Raw genomic sequence first — 16,591 nt, 5'->3', positions numbered from 1 at the left:
TAACTTAAGGTGACAAAGCTAGTGAGCAGCAGAGTCTTGATTTGCTCCTGTTCCATATATAGTCCCCTACCCCTGGGAGATAGAGGCATGATCTAGAAGTTCTTGGAATCCAGAGGCAGTTCCTCTGGACCTCCGAGCTTCCAGATACTCAGAGTAGGAAGGCCCAAAGTCCTGGATGTTCCCTGCCTCTTTTTGTGGACCATGAATACAACACAATTCCCCCTCAACTTCTTCACCTTTCCTGTCTGTCCTGGCTCAACCTCACCCAACTTCTAGACCCTTCTACTTTTCAGGGGGTGGGGGGGGGGACATATACCAACACCCTTGAGGATTTACTGTACACTTGGTCACACGCGCCCCTCATACCTAGGGCCCTGTGAGATAGGAAGGACAGGCTGTGTTTCTCCCTGAGAAATTAACCTTGACTTGGCCAAGGTCACACCTACTGGAGCTCAAAGGAAGCTCAGAAACAAGCTCATTTACTATTGAGCTCTTCCACTTTTTCACTTAGTAAAATCTTGACTGAGTAGAATCTGATCTTGATTATTGTAAACGACAAACTTCCAACTCCAGCCCTCCTCCCCAAACCCCACCATCACCCAAGCAGGAGCCATGTCTTATGGGTGGAGGAGCCCATCACCTCTGTGGAAGTTTGGGGAGTCTACCCTCTTCCACTTCCTCCCGGCCACCCAGTTTCTTGTCCCCCGCTGTCCCTCTGGTCTAACGTCTAGGGTTAAGCCCAGAGTGGTGGGAAGAGCTGCGTCTCACGGTCACACTGGGCGCGCTCAGTGGCGGAGCGGGCTTCGGCTGGACCCGGGCAGCCTTGTGCGCGCGCCGCGGCTGGGAGCCCGAGTGCGCGCAGCTCAGGGGCTGCCGCCGCCGCTGGGGCCGAGGACGCGGCTTCTCTGCTCGCCCGCCCGGGACGCCGCGCCACCCGCCCCCTGCAGCCTGTGTTGCAGCTGCCGGCCACCGGAGGGGGCGAACAAACGTCAACCTGTTGTTTGTCCCGTCACCATTTATCAACTCTCAGCACCACAAGGAAGTGCGGCCGCCACCCGCGCGCGGAAAGTTCAGCATGCAGGAAGTTTGGGGAGAGCTCGGCGACTAGCACGGCGGGGCGGCCCGGGCTAGCGCAGGGCGAGCGTGGGGGCCAGAGCGCGGCGTGGTCCTGGGAGCCTGTCCCGGCTTTTTCTTGGAGCGACGCTGTCCCTAGGTCGCTGATCCCAATGCACCGGCTCATCCTTGTCTACACGCTAGCCTGCTCAAACTTTTGCAGCTACCGGGACACTTCTGCAACTCCGCAGAGCGCATCCATCAAAGCTTTGCGCAACGCCAACCTCAGGCGAGATGGTAAGAGACTCAGGTTTTATTTTTTTTAATTAAGTAATCACGTTTTTTGTTGTCATCATTGTTGTCCCACACCCCTTTTCAGTCTTTCATATGAACCTTGGTTGTGTGTATGGGCGGGTGGGGGGTAGGGGGAAGAGGGGTCGGGTCCTGTCTCCAGTCCCGAGAGAGCCCCTTCTTCCGGAATGGACAGAGGGGTGTGGGATCTGTGCCTGAGGGGATCAGATAGGTCAGGTGGCTCATCTCCCTGATCCTAGAGAAGTCATTCTGGTGTCAAACAATCAACTGATGCTAGGATCCCAGAGTTGAAGAAAGTTGCAGGCTGTGCCGCACCACGGTCAGACTCTCCACCTTTTGGACTGGAAACACGGATAGCTGGGGCATTTGTGGAGGGACTCAAGAGTGTCTTTCTCTGGGTGATTTATTTTTATTTTTCTTAAGTGTGGGGAGAGGGAATGATTCATTTCAGAGGAAATGATAGCTGGAACAGAGAACTTATTTATGTATAATTTATGTTGAGGAGACTGTGGTGTGCATACTGCGGTGTGCAGTATGTTGCCCTTTTCATCCCCAGAGTGATTTTTTCCAGTGGACTTCAGCGTGGCTCAGAAACTCAGAGTCTGGGAGAAAATGCCTTTTGGAGTTTTATCTGTATCCCGGGGGACCTGGCTTCTGCTATTAGTTGTCTTGCATAGCATTCTTTCCAACTGTTTGCAAGAAGCAAAGATCTTTAAGCAGCTCTCTTAAGCAAGGTCCCAAGCAGACTTGTTTGTTTTCCTTTACTATGGAGGACACCTGGGTCATTGGATCCCAGCGATTTTAATTGCGTTTATTTACTTTCTGGGCCTCCACCAAGGTCTGAAGTTGATTTATTCCTGAATTCTCAAGTACAGCTGATGTTGCCAATAATTTGCAGCTGTTTCCACCATCTACCTGAACTGACCCATAGGTTTTTGTGTTTGTTTTTTTTTTTCCCTTCATCAAAAATATCTTTCTTTCCTTCTGCTTGATTAAAATTCTAACAGATCTCCTAAGGAGATCACCAAGCTATTCTTAATGGCTTCACTCTTGGAGCTGGCAACATTTGACCTCTGGTAAATTCATATTAGCCTTCTTATTTTCTTATCAGTTTCTCTCTTGGTATGTCCTTAATTTGGACATCACTGAAAAGCTTCTGTGCTTTGAAACAAGCAAACAAAAACCTTATTATATTTTCTGATGGCAAGTATGCTGTGTATTTCAGTGTGCTAAAGTCATCTGAAGCGGAGGGGGTATAGGGAAGCCACAGAGTAACCTCCAGGCAGAAGGTCACCCTGTATTTATAGAATTACCTTATCACAGTATTTTGTGTAAAATATGCTAGCAGTGCATTTTTGATAACGCTTCATCTTAGTGTAAGCACAAAATTTTCTTACTAATTAAAAAAAAAGGTTTAGGCTCAAGACTAAACTTTTATAGCTTTGTTTCACTCATTAATGTTTCCACCAGGGACAATCTTCTACTCATTGAGTTTTTAGAGGTGTTAATGTTTGCACTTAATGTGCCCTTTCAGCTACATAGAGTAAAATGCCATTTATAATTTGCATGACTTCATAGCCATAATTTTGTAATCCTTAGCTTCCCAAGTATGAGTTACAAGAAATCAAGGACAGAAAATGAAAAATATGTAACCATTGCCCATTAACCCAAGATTCTGACTAAAACCAAGTCACACAGCTCATATCTCTGTTTTTTGGAAAAGAATAATCTCATTTTACTTTTTGCTGTTAAAACTCCGTACATCTATCTAGTCTATACGAGAAGTGCTAATACTTTATTTTATTAAAATTTGAAAACTACCCTGGATTTATTTCTTCATATTTTAGCGAGAGCTGTTTTGCAGTTACAGCACACATACGCACACACACTTTGATTAGTTCAGATTGCTCAGTACTTAACTCAGTGTCAATCTCATTTATAAATAAGGCTAGGAAAGGGGGAAAGGTAGTTGGATTAAAAGAAAATTGTTGTATACAGAGTAAAAATAATTAACACTCATAATGAACTTTTAGTTGGGGGAATTTTCAAAAGGCAGCTTATTCTTGTTATAGAGAGACATTCTCAAAAAAAAGGTAATATTGCCCCAAAGGAAAGCAGTTAGATCTTAGGAGGTGAAAAAAAGTCTTAGAAATTACAGTGGTTTGTGGTCCTCCAAAGGGTCAGTACATATAAACAGATATATAGTACATTTGTAGTATTAGCAATTCATAGGGAGCAGATGTGATTAGAAAAAAAAAGAATGTCTAAAAAGGCTTCTTAACCAGGGGAGTGATGATATGAAGAAAAGGTTGAGAAACACTGTTGTAGAGTTTTGGTGAGAGAGTAAGAATAAAGGGTCTTTGAAAAAGTTTAGACAGCCACTGGGAAATTTTAATGGCAACAATTGAGCTGATGAGAGAAAGTAATAACTTATTAAATTAATCCCTTGTTCTGATTCCAGACATTTTAAACTTGCTCTCTCAAAGTTCCTTAATGGCTCAATAAAGGGGACAATACTCTTGATCCGATTAAGACAGGGTATAAGTTTGTGGAGGACATAAACAGAGAATACAATAAGGAGAAGATAGAAGATAAAAGTTTCCAAACATTAATTTAGGGTCCTTAGAAGACCTGGCCCTCAGATTACAAATTGTAGGAAATCTAACAAAAGATTAGATATGGCCCTTACTAGGGGTTTCAAAACCGTTATCTAATGATGGAACTGTCTTTACACTTGAGGGCCATCGTTTTGTCTCTGCTGACCCTGTTAGCTGCTACCTAATGTTGGGGTTAAGAAAGGAAGAATGATGACAGACATCCCCTGTTCTTGGCATGAGGTATGTTGGATCCTATCCAGCCTGATACAGAATCTTGTTTTTTGGTCTCCCAGTACCTAATAGCTCCAGGTAACTGAAGTAGTTAAGAAATGAATTGGAGATAAAGTGTGAAGGTTGGTAAATGATAGTCTCCTACCCAGTGTAGGAGGCTGCTCTGTTGCAGTCTCCTGGCCTTTCAGAAATCTTCATCACATTATGTTCTTGTTCTAAAAGGGATGTCTGTAGAGCCCTTGCCAGCACTTGCAGAATGACAAAAGGTGACCCAAGGAAGAGGGTGGTTGAATTTGGTCCCTGTCTCCAGGAGGAAACTAATAGGTTCTATAGCTAAGAAGAATTAAAATATAACAGTTTGCAGTGCTTGAGTATTTATGCTTCCTTATATCATATTTGTTATTCTTTCTCAAACTGATTTACTTTTGAAACCCATTCCTGATCCAACTCTTAGCACAGAGAAAATCTTCCTTTAGCAATAGCATCTACATATTTTTATTTTAGTGCCTGTGCAGTTGGTGCTTTTGTTATAATAACTGGACACAACTGGTGTTTCTCAGAGTGTGAATCAAGAAGTGTGAAGGTAGCAATTAACTGACAGTATTGCTTACTTATTTTTAAATCTAACTAGATAGAACTTCCTGCTTATGGAGTTAAGATTACAGATGCACTCTTCATTTTCTTGACCCTTTTTTGCTTTCAGAAAGTACAGGTGTTGGTGGTAAATGATTCTGAATATAGTTCTGTTTGGTTGTTTAGTATGCCAGGACTTGAATTGTCTATTGTCTATTATCATTATCTTATGATTGGTCTGCAATTTTAGTAATTGTGGTCTGAGATTCTCTTTTAAGTGGTCAAGCTTATTTCTTAAATAACATCAGTTTCTATTGTCCTCATTGATGACAGCACACCGACTTTGGTGCAAAGATCAGAACTTAAAGGAAAGGCAAAAAAAAAAACCAGAGGGTAATTTAAACAAATTAATTTTAAAGTGTCTGAAAGCTGAGAATCACATTAGTGTCTAAATCTGAGGTTCTTCTGTATTTATATTTTTCTGTTCAACTCTAAGTGTATTAAGGCTACAGAGCGTAATGGAGATTACATATTTTGAATGCAACATGGCTTTGACTTGCCACCATAGTTTATATTACTCAATAGAGGTTCTTTTAAAGAGGTGAGTTTAGCCAGATATCTCCACAGCGTATAGTGGAAGATGCCATAAGGTTGTGAGTTATACTAATAACCATTGTGTGTTCATTGAATGACAGTGATTTTTGAATACAGGATTTTTCCCTTTCAGCAAATGAAAGCAAACCTTTATTATTTTAGTACCATAGGGTCAAACAATGGAGCAATGTCCCCAGAGCCACTTACATGGGACTCCTGAGCATGTGTGGTCTCAGAGAATCCCATCATTCTGAGAGTCTGGAGGATATAGACATTTATGTCTCTGTCCTTGAGAGCTGAGTCATGGTGCAAATCATCTTCCTTCTGGAACTTACAAACTTTCTTTGCTGAAATATGATTATTGTAAAAAGGCACTAGCTGATCATTTTAATAAAATTCTTCCTGTATTAAAATAGGAGCCTAGTTCAAAATTTCTATATTTAAAGTGCCCAGTGCCTGGATATCACTGAGGTCCCCTCACCCTGGAAGCCCCTCTGCAGCACAGCATGCCAGATATTGGATTTTATTAACTGGATCTGAGATCTCATTAGGGTAATGTAAATCACAAAGGTAACCTGGTTAGTGTTTGGCAACATTTTAAGTTATTTCAAACTTTTTCATTTCAGAATTTATGCAATTTTAAAAGGGACATTTTTATATAACTTTTACGTGAAGGACAGTTTCAGCAAAAAGCTACAGGGGGATGATATACAGTAGCAAAAGGAAAGAATACAAGAAAAATGCTTCAGCAAAAATGTTCTGACTCCCCATATAGTATTTTAGGACCAAATGTAAGTCCTAAATAAAGGAATAAGCCCGTGAGACACTAAAGTGCAAAAGTGCACAGACAGGAAGAAATATTTTCTTCCAAGAATTTTTTTTTCAGAATAAGAATGAAGCGTGCCTTGTTTCTTACAAGCATTGATGATGAATATAGTAATATATCTTTGCTCTTCACCCTGATATGCTGACATTCATTTATTAGCTTTAATTTTTATAGATTAATACTGTGTTTTTTGTGATTTGTGCCCTGTGCAGACAGGGAGGTCATAGCACATGAGCTGTCCTTCATTATGAAGAGTGATCTTGTCCCAAGTTTGGGGTTTTTTACTTGAGCACTTTTTGTAGAGTGTTTATAAAGACGGACAGTTTTGGGTGCCGTGCTTTGTCTATAAATATGAGCCAAACGTGATTTGAAACCTTGTATGTTAGGACTCTTGATTTTTGAAATTTGAAATCTAGCATGCCTTCTTTGGACTGAGGGAGCTCAGTGACAGTTCTTGAGTGTGGGCTCTGAGAATGGGTTGAATATGCTGTGTTAGTTTTGAACAAGTCATTTCAGATCCAATGTGAGAATCTGCTGCTAAGCTCTGCATTTTGCTGAAACCTTTAATAAGCTATATAGTAAGAGCCTACTTTTACAGAATTTCACTATTCAACAGCTTCAACTATGTAAAACACAACCAAATGAACTAATATATGTGCAACAGATCCACTTAAAGGCCAAATCAGTGTCGCAACGTGTATAAATGAGGTCATAAAGTTCCTGTGGTAGACACTTATATACTCTTTTCCTTTACTTTCCATGTAGCTCTACCTCACTTGCATATGTGGTTTCCCTGTCCACAGCACAGCAAGAGCATGGTGTTAGAATAGAGAACAGTACTGGTTCGATATATTCACACTATCAGCATTGAGAAGTGACAGCTAGTAGTTTTCCTGCTTCCTCTTACTTTTTTTCAGGCTTAGGCTTCTTATTGAAACAGGTGAGAATAGTTCCAGCTTGCAATGGACTGAATATTTATTTGTGTCCCCCCAAAATTTGTATGTCGAAATCCCAACCCCCAGTGTGATGATCTTAGGAAGTGGAGCCCTTAGAAGTTGATTAGAATCATGAGAGCAGGGCCCTCATGAATGAGATTAGCGCCCTCATAAAAGAGACCCCAGAGATATCCTCACCTCTTCCACCACATGAGGAGACAGCAGAAAAACATGGAATCTGCTGGACTTCCCAGCCTCTCAGACTATAAGAAATGCATATCAGTAGTTTTAAGCCACTCAATCTGTAGAAGTTTGTTATAGCAGCCCAAATGGACTATAATCTCTTTCTGTATGTCACCGGGGAAGTACTATATTACAGCCCAGTAAAATTGATGATTTTAGAGGATGTTCTTGAGTCATAAAGGAAAGTTTAGATTGTATGTTTAATAGGTTTACCAGGATCATAAACTGGAAGTGGTATTAGCTTATGTATATATGGATTTCAACCAGAAAATTGACAGTGCTTACTATGACAACCTTATGGAAAAGAACAATTATAGTCTGGATAATAATGGACTGTTATTATCATTCTTTTAGTGATAACTAATAGATTTGTGTTAGCCAAGAGGGAGGTGAACAGGAATTTTTATCTGCATTTTGGATTAGACCCTATTGGGTTCAGGATTCTGAATAACTTGAATGAAGACACAGAAAACACATTTACTTGCATATTTTATCTGGAAAAAATAGTTAACAGGTTGAATTAGATAGAGTTTGGCTGATTTTTTCTATAAAGGGCCGGATAGTAAATATTTTAGGCTTTCCTAAAGTCATGAGGTCTCTGTTGCAACTATTCAACTCTGCCATTATAGCAAGAGAGCAGCCATAGGAATTCCATAAATGAATGTGTGTGGCTGAGTTCCAATAAAACTTTATTTACATAAACAGGCAGTGGGCCTGCAGGCTGTAGTTTGCTGACTGCTGAATTAGAGAATCTACATACTCTTAGGTCGAAATGATGGGCTGATCCTATCAAAATGAAATTCAGCAGGGATAAATGCAAAATCTAGCTCTTTGGTTAGAAAATAAAAACAACTGCATAATTACAGAATGGAATAACTTGAATTAATTTCAGTTTATGCTATGCTAGATAGATAGAATGATAGATAGATAGATAGATAGAGATATGTCTATATCTTTATCTTCTAACTGGTTTAGTTGAACACAGCTTATGCTTCAACAAATGATGTAGTTGCTAAACAACAACAACAGTGTAAAACTGGTATTAGTGTTAATACTATGTCGGGATCAGGGAGGCAGCAGTGCTCTTATAAATTAGACTCTGTTCAGTCATGCATGAGGGTGTTGTGCTCTTGGTCTCTCTCCTGTGCAGGATTCTGCCTCTTTCTGACTCCTTCAAACCCATGCCCTAAACCCACAGACTTTACTACTCTCCTGTATTTAAACTTCCCTTCTTATTGTCTCCATCCTGTTAGCCCACACATATGTTTAAGTGTCTTTGCATTCTCCCACAACATATATAAGTTGTTTTAATGTTTTTCTTCACTTTAGCACCGTATAATCTTCTTCAGTCTCACCGTGCCTTACTGTCTCTACTTCTTGTTTCCCTTACCCATTGCAGTTTGAAGTCATCCCTACCACTCTGGGTGAGGTCACTGTGATCTGTAGCCTCCTTTGTGATCATTCTTGAAATGATCTCTTCCTTCGGTTTGACACTACCCCTCCTTTTCCTTAACTATTCCTAAATGTAAGTTTGAAATGGTGATAGAAATAAAGCCAGAATTAACACAGTACTTATTTTAGGTTGTTTGGAGAAACAAGATTAGAAAAGGCTTAAAAAGTGTATCTTATGTTTTGTTCTGTCCCTGTAACCATTATAAATAGTGAAAGTAGTGGGGAAAATCTTAGAATATAATTGGGACCTTGTTAATATAAAAAGAAACTTTTAAAGTTAAAAAATAATGTCATATTATAACCTATCAAGCTCTACAATTGAAGCATTTTGGAGGTAGATATGTACATATACATTATATAAACTTATAATATTTAAAAAACAGAATACTTATACTATAGAAATATGACATTGAATAACCACATAGAAATTTTCCCTTATATCATTGAGTGTTCTTTTACTTATTTATTTTTTTGTCTCCTTGGCTGAGTCTTCATCTTCCTGTCTGCCCTTAAGGCTCTGGCCTTAGCCTTATCTTCTCACTTTTCCTCATTGTTAGTCTCAAGAGGATCTTAGTTTTTTCCAAAGTGTCAATTGCTACTTATATGTGAATGATGTGTAAATCTATTTTTACTGATTCTGCTGTTTATTGAGCTTTTGATCTGTCTTTATATTTCACTTCTTGAGGTCTGCAATGGGTGATCCCACTGACACTTAAAGGAAATGCTCCAATTCAGTAGGCCTCAGAGTGAAATTATCAGTTTTTTAAAATATTGGGTTATTCATCCAATGGTGAATTCCTTAGCAGTATAAATCCTTTTGTTGTTTTTCTTCCAGACACATCATAATTGTTTTTGAATGAACTATTGAGTGAATGTGCTGACCAGGTATCACATTTTAGACAGGAATTGCACCACCCTATGTAGACTTTTCTGACTCCCAATTCTCTCTAGGTAGAATTGGCTACTCCTTTGTTTTCCCAATTTTTCCATGGTACTTATTTATTTACAAATCTGCCATCTGTTGATGTGAGCATACTTGTTATATTTAATGAAGCTGTGCACCTCATTATCTGTTTCATTGCCTGGCACGTAGGACTTCTCAATAAGGTTTGAAGAGTCAGTAAATCAACCAATCACTGTCTTCTGTTTATGACTGATATTTGGGCCACATGAGCCCTATCATATTGTAAATGAATGGGAGCAAGGATGTTTAAACTCTGAAGCTAGGGTGACTGTAAGGTTTCTGTTAATTGTCTGGATGGCTGTTTGTATTATTGAACAGGATAAGGATTAGAAGAGGAAGAACAGATGAGGGAAAGTCATGAAGGTAGAAAATTAATTTGTGGATACTTTAAGCTTTAGGAGCTTGTACAATATCCATGTGGATGAAATCTAGAGGAGGGAGGTAATAGAGAAGCACTCATTTGCATGAAATGCATGCACAGTGAACATGAAGTAATCAACTATGTACTATCATGTTTTTAAAGTAAGTGGTTGAAGTGAGAGAGTGGCATGGACACATATACACTACCAAATGTAAAATAGATAGCTAGTGGGAAGCAGCCACATAGCACAGGGAGATCAGCTCGGTGCTTTGTGACCACCTAGAGGGGTGGGATAGGGATGGTGGGAGGGAGACGCAAGAGGGAGGAGATATGAGGATATATGTATACATATAGCTGATTCACTTCATTATAAAGCAGAAACTAACACACCATTGTGAAGCAATTATACGCCAATAAGGATGTTTAAAAAAAAAAGGATGTGGAGAAAAGGGAACCCTTGTACACTGTTGGTGGGAATGTAAATTGGTGCAGCCACTGTGGGAAAACAGTATGGAGGATGCTCAAAAAACTAAAAATAGAACTACCATATGACTCAGCAATTCCACTCCTGGGTTTATATCTGAAAAAAACACCAACACTAATTCAAAAAGATACATGCACCCCATTGTTCATAGCAGCATTATTTACAATTGCAAAGATATGGCAACAACCTAAGTGTCTATCAACACATAAATGGATAAAGAAGATGTGGTGTATGTGTACAGTGGAATACTACTCAGCCATAAGAAAGAACGAAAATTTGCCATTTGCAGCAACATGGATGGACTGGGAGGGCATTATGCTAAGTGAAATTAAGTCAGACAGAGAAAGATAAATACTGTATGATACCACTTATATGTGGAATCTAAAAAATACAACAAACTAGTGAATATAACAAAAAAGAAGCAGACTCACAGAGATAGAGAACAAACTAATGGTTACCAGGGAAAGAGGGAGAGGCAATATAAGGGTGGGGGAGTGGGAGGTACAAACTATTGGGTGTAAGATAGGCTGAAAGATGTATGCACAAGATGGGGAATATAGCCAATATTTTGTAATAACTGTAAATGGAAAGTAACCTTCAAAAATTGCATAAAAAATTAAAAATTAAAAAAAAAATAAAGTGGTATTCATGATTGTGGGTGTATAATACTAATAGCTGATATTCCTAGAGTTCTTATAACATGACAAAGTACTTTCATAGCCATTATAGACAGTGGCTTGGTGTGAAGAATTGGTCCTTTCCAAATGACTTTGTTGAAAATTTCAAGATCACATATACTTTTAGACTGCTCCCTTAGGCATAAGCATGACACTTTGGGGTTAATTTTGGACTAATATCAATGAAATGTGGAGAATTTTCAACTGTTTCTCCCCCACGCAACCCCCACCTCCCAAGAAAAAACCTCACACATACTCTGACTAGAATCAATCCTTTTTGGTATACCTTTCCTTTCCAGAATTAGTATTTGAGTACTTTTACGTGAAGTTCCCGCTACTTAATAAAGTTCAAAAGAAAGAAGAAGAAATAAATTAAGGATCATGAAACAAGTCTTAAGGTTCAGTCAGGATGATTGACTATGGAAAGCTAAGGAAAGAGTAATGCATCTCCATTCTGTTTAAAGATTTATCTACAGAGAGAGAACATGTTCATGCTATTTTACTGAGGATTAAATAAGAGAGTTGCTATTGAATGGAATAAAAAAAGTATACATTTCCTATGAAAACAAAAAGTCCATAGATGAAGTTGCTAAACATGGAATTAAAAGATTTTTAGATAGTTGCTAATTTAAAAAAAAAAAGAGAGAGAGAGAGAGAGATGGTGTGAGAGCTATTTGGAATTTAGTTTAAGTACAGCATATGCGGAGATTATTTAAATACCCCAGGAAGAGCCACTGTGGCTTTATATTATTTTCATTCAATTCTTTAGTTTACTACTTTTCACCAGACCCAACTGCAATAAACATAAACACTACTCATTTGTTCAAAAAATATTTATTGAGTACTGACTACATGCAAATCTCTGGATGAAGCACTGAGGCAGAAACAGTTAAACGTAGGGCACACTCTCTACTCTGTTAAAGCTTATACTTCAGTTGATGAGATAAAGTATTCATGGGAATAAACAAAGGGCAAGACAGGGCCATCTGTGTGCCACCATCATGTTACTTTGTTGTTGTTGTTTTTTAAATACTCTGTCCTGTTGAGCAAATTTTAACCGTAAATCATCTATCCTAATATTTAGTTCAGAAAAAAATGATATTGATTAAACTGTTGTTGAGCACAGTACTGTTTGAGGATTGAAAGACAAATTCTTTATTGGTTATTACTATTACTATTATATCAATTAAGATTTGAGCAGAAAAGTAACTTTTAATTGTAGAACTGGGAGTCATACATTCTTGGTTTTAGATTTTAGGCTAAATATTTCTGAACCATAAAAACAAATATAGGGGCTCACTTACCTACCCAGGAAGACTTAACTTTTTAACATGTGATATGCACTATGATTATTTGACCACTGGATGGCAGCAGAAAAAAGACAGCTTTGTGCATACTATTTTTTTTTTTTACTCCCTCTCTTGGTTGGGCATGTCAATTCAGCTAGGGAAATTTCATATTTTCCAAATACATTGAAAAGAATAAACTACAAATCATGGTAATCTGTCATTAATATATAACTATTATAGTCCATATGACCTCAATAAATTTTAAGTATAATTAAAATATGTTGAAAATACATGACTACTTTACTGCTTTGTACCCTTTACTCATCTAGTTTGCATGTATAAAATTCCTGAAAGTCCAACTTAGAAACATTGACTAGTTGAAAATCATTTTCTGAACAACAGTTGCATGTGCACAGCCACTGGTTGACAAATTTCCTTTGAGTGCATGGCCAGCTAGTTGGCCACTCTAGACTTGCAGTAAGTCCCTGGAGACTCCTCATTACTTTTCAGGTGAATGGGTTTATCAAAAATAAGTTACTTTGAGGGACAAAAGCATAATTATGATATCAGAAGTGAGAAGTCATCTTCTCTGAACATTGCAGTTTCTGAGATCCTAAGGAGACACAGGGCAGAGTGGTGAGCATGTAAAAGTGTAGGAACATGAAACCTACAGCTCTCTACCTAGATTCAAAGCAATAATCAGTTATGGGTGTGCAATAGCCACATAATTCCACATTAAAAAAATTTGGTTGTGTTCATCCAGCTTTAATAAAAATTTCAAAGTGGTATACAAAAATGACCATTTTTAGTGAATGCTTTAGGGCAGATTGGAAAACTATGTATTGGGGTCTGTATGAGGCTGAATAATGACCCTCATGTCCTAATTCTGGTACCTAACTGCTATGTTCTATGGCAAAGACTCTGCAGATGTGATTTAGCTTAGGATCTTGAAAAGGTGAGATTATCCTGAATTATCTCAATGCGCCCTGATGCAATCACAAATGCCCTTATGGAGATTTGACACAGGCAGAAGAGAGGGCAATGTGACCACAGAAACGGAGATTTGAGTGCTGCTATGACCACAAGCCAAGGAATGCTAGCAGCCACCAGATGCTGGAAGATGCAAGGAACAGATTCTCCACTCGAGCATCCGGAAGGAGCAGGACCCTGCCAACACCTTGATTTTGGCTCTTTCAACTGATTTCACACTTGTGGCCTCCAGGATTCTAAGAGAATAAGTGTGTGTTGTTTTAAGCCAGTAAACTTGTGGCAATTTGTTACAGCACTCACAGGAAACTAATAAAGGGTCTTTGATGTGAAAGATGAATGGTTGAACTGCCTATTTGTTCAGCAGTTTTCTAACTGTAAAATTTCATTGGCCTATAAAGCTGTATCGACATTTTAATGGTGCATTTTGATCTCTGCCTTTGAGAATTCTCTAGTAAGACAAGCCTTACTTCTGCCCTAATTCCATATCAGAATATTTAGGAAATTCTGGTTCCAAATCTTACCTATTTTTCAGATAAGATTAAGTCCTGACATGATGAAAAGGACAGTGATCCTATTTCATCATATTTTCATTGATTCTTAAAATTTTCCCTTAACCTAAATATGTCATTTATGCATTTGTTGGCTCATAGTTTATTCATTTGTTTATGCCACAGAGTTTGTCGTGAGACTATTACGTGTCAGTTTCTATACTAAGTTCTGGGGCAAAGTGTTGAAAGTGATGTGATAATAATTACTTTGTTAATTAACTATATGATAATCATGTGATAATAGCTACCATCCACAGAGTACTTATTGGTATGGAGAGTATGCTGATGTAATATGATATGTGTAAGTGCAGTGATGCTATTATATGTTATGTGATGGAACATAGATATTTCTAGATGACATATTTGCAAATATTAGGATTATTAGAAATTTGGAGTTTAGGACAGAGTCAGAGAATTCCAGTTGAATTTCTGAGCCCAGTTGCCTTAGCTCAAACTGAGCCCAATTCTTACCACTGTAGGCCATCATTGTCCAACAGAAATATAATGCAAACCAATGTTATTTTAAAAACTTTAGTAACCATATTAAAAAGTAAAAAGAAAAGCATGAAGTTAATTTTAATAATATATTTTATTTAATCCAATCTATATCCAAATATTATTTCAATGTTTAATAAATATTTTTAAAATACTGATTTCTTTTTATATTATTTTTATCATATTGAGCCTTCAAAATATGATATGCATTTTATATATACACATAACACATCCCATTTCAGACTAGTCACATTGCAAATACTCAGTAACCACATGATGCTAGGCATTACTGATTTGAACAACACGGTATCTTAAGATCATTTATGTAGACAAACACAAGTTATCAATGGTGTTTTTCCAACATAAAAAAAATATTGAACTTATGAAAACTGTATCTCCCTCTCTTTGTTGCAACGTGTTTAAATTGACTGTGTCACTTTTTAGGGGGATTAATAACCCAGCATGGGCAAGTTTTATGTGGTTTATATTTTGTTTTTTTTATATCAACATCATTAGAGTTGACGTTTCTGGTTATTTTCATGTATACTCTTTAAAAAAATTTTTTTGCAGTCATCTCATAAACCTGCAGTCAACCGGGCTACTCAGTTTATATTATATGCAGGTGCAAAATTTCTGATATTTGAGAAGCTTCTTTTGAAAACAGCAGCTGGCACTTCATTTCTCTGCTATGGATGGAAAAAAGCTGTGTTTAACCAGCACTGGTTTTCCTTTTCATTTACAACTTAATTTGACTTAGGTAATGATAACATTCTCTTTTTATCACTTGACCAGTTTAAAGAATTACTCTTTCTGGCTGATCAGTAAAAGATCTGTAAAAAACAAAATACTGCTATGTGTTTGGGAGGGGGTTAACCTATTATATATTTGGTACAGATTTTTATTAAATTACCCATATCTCCTTGGCTTTAGAAGCTTTGGACAGCATATATTTGGAGCATGCCTTTTTTTTAAGCAAAATTAAATGTTATGAAAACTGTTGTTTTGCATTTTAAAAATTCAGATCTATCATTCATTTACTCCGTGGCCAAGAAGTGAAAGGTGATTAATAAAAGTTATTACAGAAATATAAATAATTTCTACTTTTCCTAAGTGACATATTTCTACCAAGCTTTTGGTTGGGTGTTTGTTAGCATGGCCTTTTAATCTGTTTGTAATTTGGGCAAACAAAAGTGTTCTATCAAGTAGAATGGCTTGTAACGCTGTACTTTTTTTCCTTAACTGATTTTAGAAACATCTCATTGGATTGTGTTCCTGTGAGAGGCTTATATGCAATGATGTTATGTAAAACTCTCATTGCTGTAAAATTTCTTTCAGTGGGGGTTGCAACCTGAGTTGCCCATTTTGATGTCTCATCCCAGGAAGGACCTCAGCATGGTGTACCTAGTTTTCCAAACAAACACCCAAGATTGGAAGGGCTAAGGAAGGCTAAGAAAGGCACTGCTTCATGAGCTCAGAATCTCTTCAACAACTCTTTATGTCAGGACACAGCATGACTCTATTGTTATGGAAAATATTTTATTCATAAGGCACTCTTTGTTTTCAGTGAAGAAGTAGTTTTGAAAACAGTGACTTTTTTTTAGTATGCCCTCTTGCACCCTTCTCACTTACCTCTACTTGAAATTGTATCATTCATTTTTTTGTTTTGTTTTGTTTTGTTTTTGTGGTTCACGAGCCTCTCACTGTTGTGGCCTCTCCCGTTGCAGAGCACAGGCTCCGGACGCGCAGGCTCAGCGGCCATGGCTCACAGGCCCAGCCGCTCTGCGGCATGTGGGATCTTCCCGGACCAGGGCACGAACCCGTGTCCCCTGCATCGGCAGGTGGACTCTCAACCACTGCACCACCAGGGAGGCCCATCATTCATTTTTATTGGTGTATGTTCTTTATTCTCCCAAGAATCTAAGCTCTGTTAGGATAGAGACTTTGTCTCTTTTATTCCCTACAGTATG

The 16,591-nt window shown here is 38.2% G+C and overlaps 1 protein-coding gene across 2 annotated transcripts in view; it reads left to right on the top strand.

Moving 5' to 3' along the window:
* The first annotated feature begins 877 nt into the window (after nucleotides 1-877).
* Nucleotides 878-16,591, top strand: part of PDGFD (platelet derived growth factor D) — a 239,603-nt gene continuing 223,889 nt past the window's right edge. Inside the window, exon 1 of one of the 2 annotated variants that reach the window (XM_004282187.3) lies at nucleotides 878-1,350. In XM_004282187.3, the coding sequence (XP_004282235.1) occupies nucleotides 1,227-1,350 (124 nt within the window). In that variant the 5' untranslated portion in view covers nucleotides 878-1,226. The remainder of the gene's footprint in view (nucleotides 1,351-16,591) is intronic. The other variant, XM_004282186.3, reaches the window with a different exon arrangement.

Source organism: Orcinus orca, chromosome 8, assembly GCF_937001465.1.
Source record: "Orcinus orca chromosome 8, mOrcOrc1.1, whole genome shotgun sequence".
Taxonomy (NCBI): Eukaryota; Metazoa; Chordata; class Mammalia; order Artiodactyla; family Delphinidae; genus Orcinus; species Orcinus orca.
Note: the sequence above shows the minus strand (reverse complement) of the source record. Positions and strands in the feature narration are given on the sequence as shown.